At 48.8% G+C, this 19,876-nt stretch overlaps 1 protein-coding gene across 4 annotated transcripts in view; it reads right to left on the bottom strand.

The window, feature by feature from the left end:
• Positions 1 to 4,774: 4,774 nt before the first annotated feature.
• Csad (cysteine sulfinic acid decarboxylase) overlaps positions 4,775 to 19,876 on the bottom strand; it is a 22,488-nt gene continuing 7,386 nt past the window's right edge. For 2 of the 4 annotated variants that reach the window (XM_005353825.3, XM_013348690.2), the window contains exons 2-15: positions 16,517 to 16,653; positions 16,224 to 16,350; positions 16,045 to 16,135; positions 15,643 to 15,749; positions 15,205 to 15,320; positions 14,701 to 14,780; positions 14,345 to 14,399; positions 7,480 to 7,596; positions 7,339 to 7,403; positions 7,034 to 7,115; positions 6,246 to 6,445; positions 6,108 to 6,159; positions 5,892 to 5,981; positions 4,775 to 5,205 (exon numbers count right to left, since the gene is read on the bottom strand). In XM_005353825.3, the coding sequence (XP_005353882.1) occupies positions 5,032 to 5,205; positions 5,892 to 5,981; positions 6,108 to 6,159; positions 6,246 to 6,445; positions 7,034 to 7,115; positions 7,339 to 7,403; positions 7,480 to 7,596; positions 14,345 to 14,399; positions 14,701 to 14,780; positions 15,205 to 15,320; positions 15,643 to 15,749; positions 16,045 to 16,135; positions 16,224 to 16,350; positions 16,517 to 16,642 (1,482 nt within the window). In that variant the 5' untranslated portion in view covers positions 16,643 to 16,653 and the 3' untranslated portion in view covers positions 4,775 to 5,031. The other 2 variants (XM_005353826.3, XM_005353824.3) reach the window with 2 other exon arrangements.

Genomic DNA, 19,876 nt, shown 5'->3' with positions numbered 1-19,876 from the left:
ACACAGATGTGGAGTTAGGTAAGTGTGTGTACACAGATGTGGAGTTAGGTATGTGCATGCACACAGATGTGTCACACATGTGGAAGTGCTTAGGTTGCCTTTGGTTGTGCCCTGACACGGGTGCTCATGCATGTGTATGTAGACCAGAGCCCGTTCTTTCCTACCATGTGGATTCCAGGGACTGAGCTGTTGCTCAGACTGTCAAGCTTGGCCCTGGTCCCTTTCTGTTTTTGCCCCGACAGGCGAACGCTTTTCTGCGTAAGAGCCTGGGTGTGCTTGCTTTTCAGTTTCCCACATGGAATGATTTCTGTCAAGCTGATCCATCTCCCTTTGTCAATAACTGGTTCTGTCTAGAACTGGACAGTGATTTTTTTTTCCATGACCTCGAAATCCCGGCATTTCCCGTCTACATGTTTCTGCTTTCTTTTACCTTGCGTCTTTCCAGTCTGTAAGCTTGGGTCTTTCTCTGGGTCAGCAAGGTATTTTTCTACTCTGTAATTGCTGTCTTTTCCTATCGCTCCTTTTCTTCTTCTGGAGCCAGAACAATTTGGTATCAGAGCTACTGGTATTTTTTTAATTATTTCCATCCTTTTGTATTTGCTGTGTGCTTTGAAATATTTTTTTCCACTTGTTCATTCAAGCCACTGATTTGAGTCTTCCAGTGACCATTTGGTCTTTCAACACATACACTGTTTGTCATTGTTGTTGCTCAAAATAGCCATTTTATTATTGTACTTCCAGAAAGTGATGGAGTTTGGGATCTTGGACTTGGTTTTGTTTTTGTATAAAACTTGGATATATTTAAGTAGTCCTGATTGCTTTTTTTTTTTTCCAAGACAGGGTTTCTCTGTGTAGCCCTGTCTGTCCTGGAACTAGCTCTTATAGACCAGGCTGGCCTAGAACTCAGAGATCCATCTGCCTCTCAAGTGCTGGGATAAAAGGTGTGCACCACCACCACCCGGCCTTGTTTCCAATCTTAAGGTAACACAGACTTTCAAATTAAGTGTGATATCAGAAGTCACAATAAACAAGGGACTGGAGAAATGGCTCAGTGGTCCTGAGGACCATTCTCAGCAACCACATGGTGCTCACAACCATCTATAGTGGGATCTGATGCCCTCTTCTGGCATAATAAAATAAATAAGTTGGGGGCTAGAGAGATGGCTCAGAGGTTAAGAGCACTGGTTGTTCTTCCAGAGGTCCTGAGTTCAATTTCCAGCAACCACATGATGGCTCACAACCATCTGTAATGAAATCTGGTGCCCTCTTCTGGCCTGGAGGCATTATGCAGACAGAACACTGTAAACAAAATTAAATAAATAAATAAGTCAATGAACACAAAGCAATAAAGAGACACGGTGAAAACAAGGCTGTTTTTTGGAAAACAACTGCGTTGATCAGAGTGCATGAAAGACACTGTCCAGGTGCAGGAGGAACTTACAGGAACTGGCTGACAAGTACAAAGGCCAAGAATTCCGTAATACCTGACCTGTGACTTAAAAGACCGGGAAGGCCAGTCTAGGTTCAAGGGCATGGGAACACGTGGTGTGTCTCGCAGCCTGAGGTCAAAGGCCTCCGAGCAGGAGTCAGGAGAAGAAGATGCTCCAGATAAAAGACTGGGTGATGCTCACCCACACCGGAGAGTCTCCCAATTCAAGTGCTAACTCTTTAGAAACCCCCTCAGAAATAGTATTGTACCAGCCATCTAGACATCCCTTAGCCCAAGCAAGCTGCCACGTAAAATTAACCATGGCAACACTAAACCTCTAATAACAATGACAGGAAAAAGAGAGAAAACAGCCTGTCTACAAGAACTGTCAGGAATGAAGGTAACGAGAAACTGCAGACCCTACAGACGCTGAAGGCGGTAAATAAATAAGTCTATGCTGGAAAGTCCCAGTCTAGTTGAGGAAGCCAGATTTCTTTTTACCTTTTCATAATATTGTCTATTTTGTGTATGTGTGGGGGTGTAGATAAGTGCACATCAAAGGACACCTTGTGGGAACGGGGTCCATCCTCCACCTGTGCATCCCGGGGACTGAACGCAGGTCATCAGATGTGGCAGCAAACGCCTTTGCAGCTGAGCCATCTGACTGGCCTGACAAATTTATTTTTCTGAGCCAGGGTCTCACTATTTGGCCTTGGCTGGCTTAGAACTAGCTAGCCATGTAGACTAGGCTAGTCAAGAATCCATAGAGATCCACCTCCCTCTACCTCCTGAGTGTTGGAATTTAAAGTATGTGCAATGATGTCCAGTATCAATACATTTCTTTTTTTTTTTTTTTTTTTTTCGAGACAGGGTTTCTCTGTGGCTTGGAGCCTGTCCTGGAACTAGCTCTATAGACCAGGCTGGTCTCGAACTCACAAAGATCCGCCTGCCTCTGCCTCCCGAGTGCTGGGATTAAAGGCGTGCGCCACCACCGCCCGGCAATACATTTCTTGAAAAAACAAAAACTACCAGTTAATAAAGACGAAATCATCTCAATAGCCTTTATCAATTAACTAAGTGGAATTTTTTTTTCTTTTGAGAAAGGATCTCACTATGTAGCCCTGACTGAAGTGGAACTCACTATGTAGGCCAGGCTGGCCTTGAACTCAGAGATCCCCCTGCCTCTGCCTCCTGTGTGCTTGGTAGAAGTATAAGCCATCATGCCTGGTTTCCAGAAAGAAAAATTATGTGTATTCATGTACACATGCACACACACAGAGTTTTAAATTACATTTATCGTGTGTGCGCGAGTACATAAGTGTGTGCATGCATACATGCGTGTGTACGTGTGTACATGTGAACATCATGCCATGGGATCCAAGTAAGGCCGGTGAACAACTGGCAGGAGTCAGTTCTCCCCTTCAGCCATGGAGTCACTAAGACTCGAGCTCAGGTCACTGGGCTTGGCGTTATCTTTATCTCCACAGCCCAGCAGCTGACTATAACGGATATTATTGTAAGAAAACGCCGAAAACAAGCTCTAAATGATGGGGCACACCTTTAATCCCAGCACTCGGGTGGCAGAGGCAGGGGGACCACTCTGAGTCTGAGGCAGCCTGGTCTACACAGCCAGTTATGGGACAGCCAGAGCTGCCCTAAAATATTTTTAAACAAATACATAAAATAACTTAATGTGTTTTCTAATTTTGTTGGTAGCAGATGTGCGAAAAACATACTCTAGGAGTATTGTCAAATTTGGGCCACCAGGCTAAATCCCGCAGAAAATTCCAGTCTAGAGAGATCTGTCATCATGTTCTAGCTCAGCTCAGAGGCCCAGTCAGCTCTACCACAGTCTCTGTTGCCCTGAGACATGAGGGTGGCTAAGAGGACCACGGGAAAATGCAGCATGCCCTACCAGCTGGGCTAGGATCTGAGGACAGAGCTATGAACTGCACTTGGCAGGAGAGGCGGGACCCTCTTTCTACATGGATATGACATTGGAGAACCCTAATAGCCGGGTATTCTCGGGACATTGAAAGATCAAACTGTTGGGAGCATGGATCTGAGCACAGCAGAAGCCCAAGTCGGGAGCCCCCAGAACAGCAGCTCGCTCTCTACTGCTCAACTACACCTGCACCTTGAAGTCTGTGCAGAACAGCAGCAATCCCAAACAATACAAAGGGCTAAATTACGAAGGGTCTTTTGTTCTTCTATTTTTTCAAGACGGAATCTTTCTGTATAGAGTCTAGCCTTGAAACTGATATACAGCAGAGGACCCCTGCTGTCTGCTTCATTCCCGTAGTTCTGGGATTACAGGTGAGTGCTGGATTTGAATGTAGTCCTGAGCTCAAAACCAAGCCAGCATTGTTGCTGGTCAAACACTCTACCCATCAGGCTACATCCTTAGCCCTAGTTTGTTTTTTTGTGAGGATTTTTTGCTTCCTTGTTTGTTTTCAATACAGGGTTTCTCTGTGTAGCTTTGGTGCCTGTCCTGGGAACTTGCTCTTGTAGACCAGGCTGGCTTCAAACTCATGGATTCGCCTGCCTCTGCCTCCCAAGTGCTGAGATTAAAGGTGTGCGCCACCACCACCCAGCTTTGTGAGAATTTTTCTAAGAATGGTAAGTAGTGGGACTAGAGAGATGGCTCAACAACCAGGTGCTATTCCAAAGAACCCAGGTTCAATTCCCAGCACCCACATGGTCGCTCCCAGATTCCAGGGGATCTGACACCTTCATGCAGACATGCATGCAGGTAAAACACCAATGAACATAAAATAAAAATAAATATAAATAAAACATACCAAAATACAATTGAAGCTTCATTTTTATTGTTCTGTTTCAAAAGTATGTAATCTGTTGCGTACTAAAATGAGGAAGCACACAAGGTCTAGGAGGTTTGACTGGAAACTGCCCACTATCCCACCGCAGGGAAACCATTCGCCTTCACAGTGCCACTCATCAGCCTTTCCTGTACATGTGTGCTTTTAGCAAAACTCAGAAATCACGATTATATAAATTCATATCTAGCTTTTCAATATACCATTTCCCTCATATTAATAAAAATTCTTTCTAAACATAATTTTTTTTTTTTTTTTTGGTTTTTCGAGACAGGGTTTCTCTGTGGCTTTGGAGCCTGTCCTGGAACTCCCTTTGTAGACCAGGCTGGCCTCGAACTCACAGAGATCCGCCTGCCTCTGCCTCCCGAGTGCTGGGATTAAAGGCGTGCGCCACCACCGCCCGGCTGTAAACATAATTTTAATGAAAGAATATTTCGTTTGTTTGCTTGAGACAAGGCTTTCTCTGTGCATCCCTGGCTGTCTTGGAACTCTGTAGAGCAGGGTGGCCTTGACTTCACGGAGATCCTCCTGTCACTGCCTCTGTCTCTGTCTCTGCTGGGATTAAAAGCATCTGCCACCACACGTATTTCATAAAAACATACTGCGGTGTATTTAAACTCCCTCCTAGTGTCAAAGGCTTCACTAGAAGGGTTAGTGTGGGGGAAGCACACAGTCAAGGCCACTGTTTCCTACAAAGCTTCCTTTTGAGAACCCAGGAGGCCACCAGCGATCGGGTGAGGGGGTGAGGCGGAGAGAGGGAGCAGCTCACAGGTCCTGCCCCAGACGCTCCAGCTCGCACAGAAGGAAGTCTATATCGGCCCGGGTCAGTGTGGGGTTGGCCACCACCATTCGGAAGAAGTTGGCCCGGGTCCCATGGGGCTGGTAGCCAATCATCATGGAGCCCTTCTTCACCATGCGCTCCTTGAGCACAGGCGCCACCTGTGGGCAATGGGGGAGCCCTGAAGCGGCTGCTGCAGCTGCCTGGACCAGCTGCGTCCAGAAGCCGTGTCCCTACATGCTGCACCGTCTGTAGTGGGCTCTCTGCTCACACCCTTTCCACCACATGCAACCTGAGTGACTGTCCCTGTTTTCTGCTTTCTCCTACCCTCATCTCTCCAAGAAAACTGGAGCCGGGAACATCTCCCAACCAGCGCTGCTCCTCCCGGATCTCAAGCCCTCATCCTCCATACCTCTCCCCTCAGAGCCTGACGTAGACCACCTGTGCCGTGTGAGCTAGTGGTAACTTACAAAAACACTTCATTTACTGAACACAAGGATAAACAGTCCTCTTCTGCAGTAACAGCCCAGGAGGCCACGGCTCTGCTGCCTCTCCAGGGTACTAAGGCGTCCAGCACTAATCTATTCTTAAGGATACAGGCACATCTGGGACAATCCTTCCGGGTTCCGTCGCCAGCACAGTGGCAAAACTACTCCTGCCACACACTGGTGAGTTCCTCTGGTAACATTCTGCTGTCTCCTCACTTTCCAGAAACATATCTTTCTCCCTATCTGAACCCCACGAAAGAAGACGACAAGGGGGGGGGGGTGCTCTTCTGCACTTGCCATCTCAAGAGTGAGGCTGGAGCATGCTATACCTGGCAAAGCCAGCAGAGGGCGAAGCCTACCTGAGACAGCCTTTCAGTGTAATCGGGACTCTCCTTTCGCCCCCGCAGGCTGGGAGGCACAAACCAGAAGCACACATTGACAAACTCAGGCTGCGAGGAGGGATGAGGAAGGTATGAGCTGAGGAATGGGGCTGTTTCCCTGTCTCCGTCCTGGACCTTTATGAGGCTTCATGTATGGGATGGGGGCAGGGCACTCAAAGGATCCAAGAGTCCTACCTCCATGACCAACTCAAATCCTTCCCGCTTTTTTATCTCCTCCACCAGGTACCTGGGGATAAGGGGTGAAAAAGCACACATGGCAGAGGCAGGGAAACACCTGGAAGAGGACGAGATCTGGGGTCCTCCCGCACCTACCGGCTGAGCACAAAGGCCTGGTCGATGCGCTGCTCCAGCCCTCGCTCCCCTTGCGCCTTCCACATGAGCCACAGCTTCAAACAGTCCACATGGCGGCCACACTGCACCACCTTGTCTCCAGTGTCCAGAGCCACATCATAGAACTTGTCCTGCTGGAAGAGGTAGCTGGCCTGGGACCCGTGGCAACGCCTGAGCAGGTTCTGTGGGGAGAGAGCTGTCAGAGCGGGCCTTCCTACAGCACTGCACACGGGGGTGGGGTGGGGCGTCTCGACTCAGTCACCCTTCCTCTCCCTGGAGCTGGGCAGCATTGAGGGCAATTGCCAGTCAACCCTGACCTCTCTCTGGGTCACTCCTTTCTTGTTTTTTTTTTTTTTTTTTTTTTTTTTTTTTTTTTTGGTTTTTCGAGACAGGGTTTCTCTGTGGTTTTGGAGCCTGTCCTGGAACTAGCTCTTGTAGACCAGGCTGGTCTCGAACTCACAGAGATCCTCCTGCCTCTGCCTCCCGAGTGCTGGGATTAAAGGCGTGCACCACCACCGCCCGGCTCTCTGGGTCACTCCTAACACCAAAACTCTTCCCAAATTCTGTCCCTCTGACCACACGACAAGCTAGAAACCCTTTCTGGCACACAAGAACAGGCCACTGGGCTCATGGGAGCTAGTCACAGAAACTTGGTTTCAGGTGGGAGGGTAAAGGGAGCACATTCAGGCCTGGGTTCCTCTGTGGCAGGACAGGAAGCTCGGGCTCCACAGAGGAAAGGAGGCTGGGGTCCGGGATGAGGGCAGACCCACCGAGGTGTCCCGGAGCAGAAGAGCAGAGCACTGTAGGCCTGCGCCGAGAAGCTTGTGAGGGTTCCAAGCCACAGAGTCAGCCCTGGGTGAGACAGAGCAAAACTTTGTCAGTGCTTCTTCCGCCCTCCCCTTCCAGACATCCAGTAAAGGGCACACCCTTCTCCTGCATGCCTGCCTCCCTCTTGCTTTCAGTCAATCTTCTCTCTAGTCCCATCTCACCACTCCCTCCCCAGGCTCCACAGTTTGTGACTATGGTGGGGACCCCAGATTTGAAGGGAGGGATTCGGGAAGGAGGCTGTGTGCACCTCTGGATCCCATCCAGGAGATGCCTGTGTGTCCGAGACAGCAGGACGCTCCCACCCCAGGCAGCCTGTGAAGCAGGAGAACAGCATGGGTCTTGTCCTCAGTGGAGCCCATCCTACCCCCTCGACCCAAGTCTCACTCACGTCCACATGGAACCACAATCCGTGACGCTGGCAAAGATCAGCAATGGCATCCAGGGGGTCAAAGGCCCCCAGCACGGTGGTACCAGAGGTGGCACTGACCAGAAATGGCACAGAGCCCTGTCGCCAAAAGATAGAGGAGAAAAAAAGCTGTAGAGTTCAAGCTGTTCAGACTCTGGTGATGGCCCTACGCTCTCTGCACCCACCCTTGTCCCCAGCAATGAAGATGAGCAGAACCTAGGTCTTCCTAGGTTCTCTTTTAGTTTTAGTGCTAGGCTGGGGAGACAGCTCAGTCAGTACAGTGACTAAATATGTAGACCTAAGGTTGATCCCCAGAACCTATATGAAAAAACAAAACACACACACACACACCTCAAGGCATGGTGGCATGAGCCTGCAAACCCAGCTCTAGGAAGACAGATAGGTAGACCCTGAGCCAGCCAGCCTAGCTTAGCTGGTAAGCATCAGGCAGTAAAAGACCATCTCAAAAAGCAAGATGGAAGGCTCCTGAGGAGCAACATCAGAAGCTGGTGCTAGGGTTTCACATGTATACCAGTGCACACCACCATACATGCACACTGCCGCACATGCACACCACACACACCATGGCACATGTACACCATGGCACATGCACACCGCCACACGCGCACACCACCACACACTCACACTGCCACACATGCACACCACCGCCACACAAGCACACCGCCCACGCACACTGCCACACACGCACACCGCACACTCACACTGCCACACACGCACACCGCACACTCACACCGCCACACATGCACACCGCCCATGCACACTGCCACACAAGCACACCACCACACACTCACACCGCCTCACACATACACCATGGCACATGCATGCCAGCACACACTGGCAGCGCCACACACACACCACGGCACATGCACACTGTTGCACACATATACTACGCACGTGCACACCATAGCACACGCACACCAAAGCACATGCACACAAACATGCACACATAAACATAACGTGATGTCTTACTTAAGAGCCAAATACTATTGAAAGTTCCATACTATAAAAGTTCATGCTGACATCAGATAAGTAAACAAAACAAATTTAAACTACCACAAAGAAAAGCCCAAACACAGATGGCTTCACTAATGAATTCTATCAAATATTTAAAAACTAAACACTACTGGGCCAGAGAGATGGTTCAGCAGTTAAGAGCACAGCACCCACCAGCAGATCTTCCAGAGGACCCAGGTTCAAGCTCCCACACTGACAGCTCACAAATGCCTGTAACTCCAGTCTTAGGAGATCCAACAACACCCTCTTCTGGCCTCCCTGGGTACCAGGCACACACGTGGCACACAGATATACATACAGGCAAATCACACATATGTATAAAAATTAAATTTAAATTAAAAACAATAAATAAGTACCAGTTCACAAATATTTTCTCCCTAAAATCAGAATACATAAAACCATCTTGAGCTGGAGATGGAGACAGCTCAGGGCAAGAACACTTATCTAGGATGCCTGAGGCCCTAAGCAGAATCTCCAGAACCAAACTTACAAGAAGCAAACAACAACAACAAAACACATTAGCTCACTTTGTGTGTACACAATGGAACATGAACACAAAAATAAAACTAAGAGGCAGGCATGACCTTTAATCCCAGCACTTGGGAAGCAGAGGCAGGCAGATCTCTGTGAATTTGAGGCTAGCCTAGTCAACATGGAGAACTTAGGACAGCCAGAGCTACATAGTGAGACCCTGTGTCAAAAACAAAAGAAAATAAGAAAATAATTTCCTGTAGCCAGGCCTGGTGGTGCTAGCTTATAATCGAAGCCATTCAAGCAGCTGAAGACTGTCACATTCAAAACCAGCCAGGGCTGCTGGGCAGTGCTGGCGCACACCTTTAATCCCAGCACTCAGGAGGCAGAGGCAGGCGGATCTCTGTGAGTTCGAGGCCAGTCTGGTCTATAAGAGCTAGTTCCAGGACAGGCACCAAAAAAACTACAGAGAAACCCTGTCTCAAAAATTAAAAAACAAAAACAAAAACAAACAAAAAAAAACCAGCCAGGGCTACAAGGAAAAACCCTGTCTCAAAAAACATACATCAGCCGGGCGATGGTGGCGCACGCCTTTAATCCCAGCACTCGGGAGGCAGAGGCTGGCGGATCTCTGTGAGTTTGAGACCAGCCTGGTCTACAGAGCTAGTTCCAGGACAGGCTCCAAAGCCACAGAGAAACCCTGTCTCGAAAAACAAAACAAAACAAAACAAAAAAACCCATCCATCAATCAATTAGTTAATTAACCCCAGAAGAGAGCTCTGGAGATGTTCAGTGACAGAACACTCGCTTGGAACGTTCAGTGTTCTGGGTTCAGTCGCCAGTACTGAACACATCACACAAAACCAAAGATACAGAAAGTGAGAGACCTGCCAGATGGGGCTCCACATTTTGTGATCCTGGCACTTGGGATTCAGAGGCAGGAGAATCTGGAGTTCAACGCCAGCCTGAGCTACACAGGACTCTGTCTAAATGAACAGACCTAACTTATGCTGTGTGTGGTCATGCCTTAAACCTCAGGACTTGAGAGGCAGAGGCAGGTGGGTATCTTTGAGTTTAAAGCCAGCGTGGTGTGGGTTCCAGGCCATTGAGGGCTACACACTTAGACCCTGTTATCAAAAACTAAAAACAAAACAACAAAAATAATGTAAATTATAAGGAACAGGGCAGAAGGCTCAGTAGTTACGAACATCCACTGCTTCCAGCAGACCTGAGTCTAACCCAGCACCCTCTGCTGGTCTCCAAGGGCACTGCACGCACACGCACACCTACACACATACATACACAGAAGTAAAAACAGAAATGAATCTTTAAAATTTTTGAATAATTAAAAGTACAAAACACTTATAAAAAGAAATTTTGTGCTCTTCGATTAGGTTAGCTATGATATCCAAAGCACAAGATACCAAGGCAGGGGTGGGATAAGCAGCAAAATGGCGAGGAGTAACGGTGTTTGCCATCATGTCTGACAATTTGTGTTTGACTCCTGAGCCCCACATGGTGGGAGGAGGGAACTGACTCTAAAAAGTTGTCCCCTGACCCCGATATGCAGGCTGTGGCACTCAAGAGGCTGAGGTAGGAGAATCACTCCAAGTTTGAAGTCAAGTTGGGCTATACTATAGGACTTTGATTAAAAAAAAAAAATTAAAATGGAATTTCCAGCAGTGGAACCCTCCCCACTGCAGGTGGGAAGCTCTGGTCTCGGCACAGCTTTAATGTGACACTGTCAACTATGAGTAGACACGTAATCCAACTGTGATGCTGGGGGAACACTGGGTCATCAGGTGGCCCTTATGGTCAACCACTAGTGCTTGAGGAAGAAAGGGAGACCAGAGGAGACACCAACACCTGGCTGTGTCTCTTGCTGTGTGAAGTTCTGTACTGACTTGGTGTTTGCCAGCAAGAAGGCCGGACGCCAGATTTAAGCCTTGAACCTTGAACCTGAGCTGTGAGCCAAAACAAACCTCTTTTCTTATTAAATTTGCAGCCTCAGGTACTTCCCTGTACTAAAGTAGATTAATCACAGGGTCTTAAAGAGGTAGCTGTCCAAACAGCATCCTTCCCAATAGCTAGAGAGTAGAGAGTAGAAGCAGCCACTGTTTATTGCTGGATGAAGGGATAATCAAATGACAAATACATTCCACAGAAAGTTTTTTGTTTTTGTTTTTGAGATAGGGTTTCTCTGTGTAGCCCTGGTGTCTTGGAACTCACTCTGCAGACCAGGTTGGCCCCGAACTCACAGAGATCCACCTGCCTCTGTGTCCTGAATGCTGGGATTAAATGAGTGCACTACCATTGCCTGGCTCCAGAAATTAAGTTTTAACACACAAACTTTCAGACACACTCAAACCATATCCAAGCCACAGTACTCTGGACTGTTCTCAATGAATGTAGTAATGCCCCCAGCCACTGTCATAAAACAAAATAAAAACAGATCTGTGTTGGGCAGTGAGGCAGAGGCAGGCAGATCTCCAAGTCTGTTACCGGAGAAACCCTGTCTCAAAAACAAAAAACAAACAACAACAAGAACAACAAACAACCAGACGTGCTCACTTCCATAGGTCCCCTTGGACGGGACGATTAAGAGAGTGGAGTCGAAGGCAGCACCTGCCCCACGCAAGTCCTCCTGGATGGGGAGGGCTGTGTGGGGAGCAAGGGAAGTAGGTTGTCTCAGCTCTTCAGCTCCAGGGCCAGCCAGCCAGCACCTCTCTTCAAGGCCAGCAAGTTGTCTGGCCTTAAGACCCACCCTAATGCATTCCATCGTCTCCCCAGAGTCTCCAGTGTCTCTCCCAGCTCCTGACTTGATTTGACCAATGCTCCTATCTACCTCCCAGCACAGCAAACACTCAGTTGTCTTTCAGGGATCTATGAGTGTCAGTCTTCCCTACACTAATAAAAATGATCTAGCAAAATAAAATGAGCAGGCTGGAGTGCCGGCTCAGTGGTGAAGGGAGCTCATTGCTCTTGCAGAGTTCCCAGGGTCAGTTCCCAACACCGCGTGATGAATTAGTAAGAACTGGCAAGCATGAAGAGAAATTAGAAGAACATATACTGCTGGAATTTTAAGATGGTAAAGTTACTTTAGAAAACAGATTAGGGCCAGGCAGTGGCGGTGCACACCTTTAATCCGTAGGGAGGCAGAGGCGGGCAGATCTCTTTGAGTTTGAGGCCAGCCTGGTCTACAAAGTGAATTCTATAGAGAAACCCTGTCTCAAGAAACAAAAAACAGGGCTGGAGAGATGGCTCAGAGGTTAAGAGCACTGACTGCTCTTCCAGAGGTCCTGAGTTCAATCCCAGCAACCACATGGTGGCTCACAGCCATCTGTAATGAGATCTGGTGCCCTCTTCTGGTGTGCAGGCATACATAGAAGGAATGCTGTATACATAATAAATAAATAAATCTTAAAAAAAAGAAACAAAGAACAAAATAAATGAAAGAGTAAACTGCTGAAGAATATTATTTTAAGGTGTGTTACTTCTGTCTATGCTCTGGAACATTTACTTAATTATGGAAAGATAAAGTTCACCTGCAGTCCCGAGGCTGCGTCAGCAACTGACAGGAAGTGGTAAGGAAGAGCCAGGTGGAGAAGGGTTTATAAGAAGGGACAAGAAAAAGCACAAAGACTTCTTGGGAGACGTGAGGAGGTGAGCTAGGTCAGCTGCTTGCTCTTCAGCCTCTCTGGGAAGCAGGATTCTACCTCAACCTTTGGATCATGAGTTCTTTAGCAGGATAGAGATTTAGATAAATTCTCTGAGCAGCTTTGAAAGAGTCGATGCCTGTGGGAACAGAATTTATTTCCTCAGGCTGCAGCTCTGGTGGCCTAGCCTCTGCTGGAGGACAACAGAAAGCAGGTTAGGACTCTCTATCCCCAGCTGGGAACATCAACAGTTGCTGACTTCTGAGAGGAGTTTTGTTTATGGGTGTGGCACTTGGGACCACACTCCAATGAAGAACATAAACCAGAATCAGCATGCTGCTTACTATATAATAATAAAATAACAATTATTAATACTAACGATGAAGAGGACATAGGTTGGAGGTGCTGCTTTTTGGAGGACTGAGTTTGATGACCAGCACCCACCTCAGGTAGCTCCCACCTCCCTGTAACTTCAACTCCAGGGCTATCTGATGCCTTTGGACTCCACAAGTGTAACATGCTAACACACAAACACATCCTTTAACTATAAAAATATTGGAGCTGGAGAGATGGCTCAGTGGTCAAGAGCACTGGTTGCTCTTCTAGAGGACCCTGGTTCAGGGTTCAGGTAATTCCAGTTCCAGGGGATCTAATGCCTTCTTCTGGCCTCTGCAGATATAGGAACTCAAATGGATCACAGGTATACATGCAGGCAAAACACCCATACACATAAAAGCATAATAAAATAGTTTTTAAAATATATAAACACAATTATTCTAAATAGCAAAATAGGGTGTTCATTCTATACAGTGACATGAAATATTCATGTATATGGAGGTATTTTCATGTTATCATATGTACATTCATATCTTATTGTTACATTTGGCTACACTGTACCCTAGTGGTGGTGGCGATGATGATGAAGACAACAATAGTTATGTCACACACTGCGATCACAGCCCACATCTGTAATCACAGCACCAAGTAAGCTAAGGCAGGAAGATCAAGTTTGAGGCCAACATGAGCTACACACTGAGTTCAAAGCCAATGCATGCTGCACAGCAAGAACCGGCCCCTAAAAACAAGCGCGGCAGCAGACACAGCTGACGTCTGGACGTGTATCCGCGTCCAGCGCTAGTCTAAGCACTCTGCACATGAACTCATCCATTCTTAGAGCAGCCTTCTGTCATTTCACACAGACCTGTGAGCGTTTATCTTACTTACCAACAGGCATTAGGGCATTGTTTTCAGTTCATACTTTGTTCCAGTAAATGTCCTCGTGCACAGAATTCTATGAACTTGTACTAATTACCAACTCTCTCAGCAGAGGACCTCTGAATCTGAGACAGATGTACTTAAAAACTGGGCAGGGTACCAAACATGCCGTACCTTCTCCCCCATGGCAGCAATGCTCACCAAAGCCTGCATATCCTCCCCAGTGTCCCTCTGTGTGACTCTCGGTCCACAGAAACCTTCCACACTATTCATGCTTCAAGCACCTACCACCATCCCCACAGGGTTGCTTGGGACTCCTTGGAAATTCAGAACCTAACCCACCTACAAGTGTCTGTAGAGTCCTGACACTAAAGGAGAGGCGTGAGGAGTATCTCAAGCAGGAAGAACTTGAACCATCTTTCCTGAGGGGATAGAGGGTCCCTGCCCCACTACCCAGTGACCTCACTCACCTCAGCCTCGGCCAGACTGATCTGCCTCTCCAGGTCCTCAGGGTCCATTTTCCCTCTGAAAAGGAAAACGGAGTGGGTGAAGCCAGTGCAGGTGCTCCAGACCAGGAGTGCTCACATAACACAGCTGGGTAAGGAGAGGAGCAATACAGAGGTCATGGTACAGACTGAGACCTCAGAGCACCGGGGAGGATGCTAGTGGGCACTGAGAAGCAGGAGCAGCAATTCTGAAAGAAGAGTAGGCGGGAGAGGTGCACCAGGGACAGGGCCTGAGGCCAGAGCAATCTGGCAAGTAGGTGCCAAGCTGTGCCAAGCTGTGCCAAGCTGGGTCAGGGCCATGTCGGCAGAAGGACCTTCACCTCTCATCAGCCTTGACCACTCGGACACTGTCAGTGCCAAGTCCGAGAAAAGCGGCTCCCTTACTGACGGAGTAGTGACACTGTGGAGGAACGCAGAGGGCAAGTTAGCGTGGCCTGAGCCGCGGCCCAGAAGGCGCTATGGCTGGGGAGGGCAACTGATGATGGGACCCTGTGGCCAGGGCTGGTGGGACCCTGTGGCCAGGGCCTTCAAGTGTTCATGTGCAGGAGTATGTTGGATCTGAGTTAAATACAGGCTCGGAGCTGGTGGGTCTGCGACAGCATTTCTAGAGCCTCCCAGGTGATGTCAGTGCCGCTGGAGCGTGAACCACCTCAGAGGTGGAACCTGCGTCTACAGCACTTGTCTCACCCCACCTCCAGGAAGGCAAGAATATCTGGCCTCACCCACTGGAGGCAGGGGAAGCCAGGAAGACTTGTGGGGTCTCTAGCTGAGCTGGCAGAAGATTAGACTCAGGAGTCAGGGCCAGGCCTGTGACTCTTCCCTACCTCCTTTGATGTGAAGAGGGCCAAGGGTGGCAGTGCCCGAAGCCCACTCTGCTTGCAGTCTGGGTAGCGCTGATAGCGGGCCAGATTCAAGGCATACATGTTCGAGATGGAGCCCCCTGTCCCAGGGAGAGAATGGTAGCAAAAGTGAGCGGCAGTGCTGGTCAAACAGCAGGCCTCAGATTAGCTCCCAAGCCAGGAATTCCTAGGATTCACAAATAGCACAGGGGCCAGACCAGCTCTGGGATCAAGAGACCCTCTATACCCCGAGCTGCCCACTAGAGTCACTTCCCCATGACGGGAAGCCTCTCGTGGTCTAGCCCAGTGGGACCCAAAAGGAAACAGCCACTGCCCTCCGCACTATTTGCACAGAATAAGAGAAAGTACAGGAGGCAGGCATTTATTTTACAAAGACCCAAGGACGGCCCTCTTCTCACATACCAGGGCAGAAGACCCCATCCCCGGAGTTCCAGCCCACCAAGGCACGGAGTTTCTTCAGCACCTCCTCTTCCATAAGTACAAACACAGGGGCAATCTCATACGTGTACCTGCCAGGGAACATCAGTGAAAAGGGCCAGGTAGGAGTACTGCCCAGCTGAGTCAGAGGGGGTGAAGGATCCCAAGAGAGAAGTCGGTGGGTGTCAAAGAACCAGAGCTCACATGAGAAAGCAGTGGGGTAGGAGGCACGAAGAGGCCAAAGGGCAGACAGGAGGGAAAACATTCTCTCAGGAGGCATTTGTAAAAAACAGGGGCAAGGGGCAGAAACCATAGTCCTATCCTACCCAGATGACTTCCCCAGCAAACCCAAGTTCTCTGTAGACACAAGGGCCCTAGATGGCTCACGGGCTGGTGTTGAGGCTCTCCGTGATGATGCGCCCAGCCAGAGCATGGGGATCTAAACCTGAGAAGAGCTGGTTGAAGAACCGGGGGTGACCTGAAGGACGGGGAGCAGGCAAGGGTCTCAGGGTGGACCTGGGTACTCCTGGGGCCAGCAAGCCCTCCCGCCAGGTTCCCAGGCACACCAGTCTTGACACTGTAGTGAATCACAGTCCGGCAGCGTTCCAGAATCTGTTCCTGAGACTCGCCCTGGCTCTGCAGCTCCAAATCCAGCAGCTGCCTGAGCTCCTCAGGCTCCTTCCATTCGCAGACCTAACAGGAGGCCGAGATGCAGCCATGACAGTTAAGACAGCTCAAGAATGCTCTTTCCCAAGCATACACAAGCAAGGGGAATGAAGGACCAAAAACCCAGAGTGCAGCTCTTGAGACTCATGAGGGACAAGACCACGGGCAGGAGGAGGAAGGAGAAAGGGCCCACCTTCTCTGAGGCACTGGTCCCTTTCCGAATGGCCTCATCTACAATAATCCCAAACACGTCCTGGAGCAAGGCCTCCACAGCCATGGAATCCCCATTCAGAGCAGTACGTGGTTGGGAGGTAGCCATCAGGATGAGATCTGCAAGCAGGGTGGAACCATGCCTCATTTAGCCTGTGCCCCACAGGGACCCAACAAGCAAGACCTCCTACTTGGTAAGGAGCCCGAGGTCCATGCTAAGTGCAGATGTAGGGAAGAGGCAGCATCCAGAGAGAAAGCCAGTGTCGACAAGAAGGAAGGGAAAGGCAACCCATGCCAAGTACACAGCACTTACCTCTCTGCTCAGGCCTAAGTTCAGACGAGCTGGCGACAAGGTACACAATGAACTTTTCTGAATAATAGGATCAAAACAGCAGAGTAGGAGGGTAAAGCCAGCAGTCACATGGCTGGGTATAACTCTCATGACCCGTGCCCAAAAGACAACTTTTACAGATTTGGGACAGGGACAGCTGGCTAGGCTGAGCTCCCTGGGTAGTAATTAGCTGACAGCCGGGTGGTGGTGGCGCACGCCTTTAATCCCAGCACTCAGGAGGCAGAGGCGGGCAGATCTTTGTGAGTTTGAGGCCAGCCTGGTCTACAAGAGCTAGTTCCAGGACAGGAACCAAAAGCTACTGAGAATCCCTGTCTCAAAAAATCCAAAAAAAAAAAAATAATAATAATAATAATTAGCTGACAGAGGAAGGGTGGGGCCATGACAAGAAAGGCAAAAGCAGGTGGCATATCCCCTCAAGAGAGGGCATCATGAGTGCCCAGGGAGTGGGGAAAGACTGGAGGAAGGCAAGGGCAGAGGGGCCCAGGAAGGGCCTGAGATGTGCAAGTCAAGCCATCCTACCGCTGAGACTGCAATCCTAGTTTTGAGCTGCAGAGATGGCTCAGAGGTTAAGAACACTGGCTGATCTTTTCCACAGGACCTGTGTTCAACTCCCAGCAACCACATGGTGGCTCACAGCCATCTGTAATGAGATCTGGTGCTCTCTTCTGGCCTGCAGGCATACATGCAGACAGAACACTGTATACATAATAATTTTTTTTTTGAGACAGGGTTTCTCTGTAGCTTTGGAGCCTGTCCTGGAACTAGCTCTTGTAGACCAGGCTGGCCTCGAACTCACAGAGATCCGCCTGCCTCTGCCTCCCGAGCGCTGGGATTAAAGGTGTGTGCCACCACCACCCGGCTTTTCTTCTTTTTAAGGTTGTATGTATCTCAGGCTGATCTCCAACTGGATATGTGGCCAACAATGATTTTGAACTCCTCATCTTCCTGCATCTACCTTTCAAGGGCTAGGATTATAGGAATGAGCCACTACAGGCAGTTTATGTCATCCTGGAAGTCAGACCCAGGCTCTGTACACGCTAAGCAAGCACTGTAACAACCGAGCTACATCCATACCCTAGTATCCACATCCCTTCTGCAGATGGAGACTTAGACATAGCTCAGGCTCGCCTTAAAACCAAATCCTCCTGCTTTAGCTCCCAAGGACTGCGATTAACAGGCCTGTGCTGCCAAGCCTCCCCTGCCCTGACTTCTGAAGTCTTCCAGAGGAGGCCACGCTGAGGAAGCACTGTGCCACACAAGCGTCCATGCTAGGAATGAGACAGCCCTGCCCTGCTGGCGGACACAGACACACATGCAGCAACAATGGCCTGGGATCTGATCCTGACCGAGCAGGTAAACGGCAGGCGAGGAGCCCTGAAACAGAAGGAAGAAGGCCATGAGCTGACATGGGGTAAGCAAGCTGCTTCCGACTCCAGCAGGAACTGGCCAGCTGGGATGCAGGAGCAAAGTTGAGTGGGTTATGGCAAGCCTTAAGCATCAACCCAACCTAGGAATCTAATTTTACGCTGCAGAAAATGAAGTCACTAAAGGAGTCTGCAGCAAGTCATATAATTAAGCGGATGCTGACAGCTAGTTGTGCTGCTTCAAGCCTGCAACCACAGCAAGAAGCAGACACAGGAGTGTCATGGCAAGTTCCAGGCCAGTTAGCACTACATACAAAGACACTGACTAGTAAAGACAAAAACAAAGCAAGAATTAGAATGGGAATGAGAAAGATGAGCCGGGCGGTGGTGGCGCTCACCTTTAATCCCAGCACTCGGGAGGCAGAAGCAGGTGCCATCTCTGGGAGTTCGAGGCCAGCCTGGTCTACAGTACAAGCTCCAGGACACCCAGGTCTACACAGAAAAACCCTGTCTCTAAAAACAAAATAAAACCAAAATAAATAAATAAATAAATAAAAATAAATAAATAAATAAAATAAGCCGGGCAGTGGTGGCGCACGCCTTTAATCCCAGCACTCGGGAGGCAGAGGCAGGCGGATCTCTGTGAGCTCTAGGCCAGCCTGGTCTACAGAGCTAGTTCCAGAACAGGCTCCAAAGCCACAGAGAAACCCTGTCTCGAAAAACCAAAAATAAATAAATAAATAAAAACAAAATAAACTGAACAAACAAAAAACATTTTTTAAAAATTGATGCTTTTAGCTGGATGTGTGTGGGCCCACTACTACAGTCTCAGTGCTTAGGAAGTTGAGGCAAGAGGATCACTGTGAGTTTGAGGCCAGTCAGAACTACGTAGAACTACACAGCAGAGGAAAATAATGACAGCTTGAATTCTGCAGGAAAATGGATGGAGCTAGAAAACATCATTTTGAGTGATCACATGTACTTACTCATAGGTGGTTTTTAAACATAAAGCAAAGAAAGCCAGCCTACAAACCACAATCCCAGAGAATTTAGACAACAATGCGGACACTAAGAGAGACTTACATAGATCTAATCTACATGGGAAGTAGAAAGTAGAAAAAGACAAGATCTCCTGAGTAAATTGGAAGCATGGGAACTGTGGGGGAAGGACTGAAGGGAGGAGGGGAGAGACAGGGAGGGGAGCAGAGAAAAATGTAGAACTCAATAAATATCAATAAAAGAAAAAAATAAAAAAAACTACATAAAAAGCTCCTATCTTAGAGGGGGGAGAGGAGAAGAAATAAAGAAAAGAGAGAAAGAAGAAAAGAAAGAAAGAAAGAAAGAAAGAAAGAAAGAAAGAAAGAAAAAAAGAAAAAAGGACGGAAGGAAGGAAGAAAAGGCTGGGTGGTGGTGGCCTATGCCTTTAATCCCAGCACTTGGGAAGCAGAGGCCAGCCCACTCTACAGATCAAGTTCCAGGATAGAGCCGGGCGATGGTGGCGCACGCCTTTAATCCCAGCACTCGGGAGGCAGAGGCAGGCGAATCTCTGTGAGTTCGAGACCAGCCTGGTCTACAAGAGCTAGTTCCAGGACAGGCTCCAAAGCCACAGAGAAACCCTGTCTCGAAA

This window comes from Microtus ochrogaster, chromosome 15, assembly GCF_000317375.1.
Source record: "Microtus ochrogaster isolate Prairie Vole_2 chromosome 15, MicOch1.0, whole genome shotgun sequence".
NCBI lineage: Eukaryota > Metazoa > Chordata > Mammalia > Rodentia > Cricetidae > Microtus > Microtus ochrogaster.
This window is presented reverse-complemented; position numbering and strand designations above follow the sequence as displayed.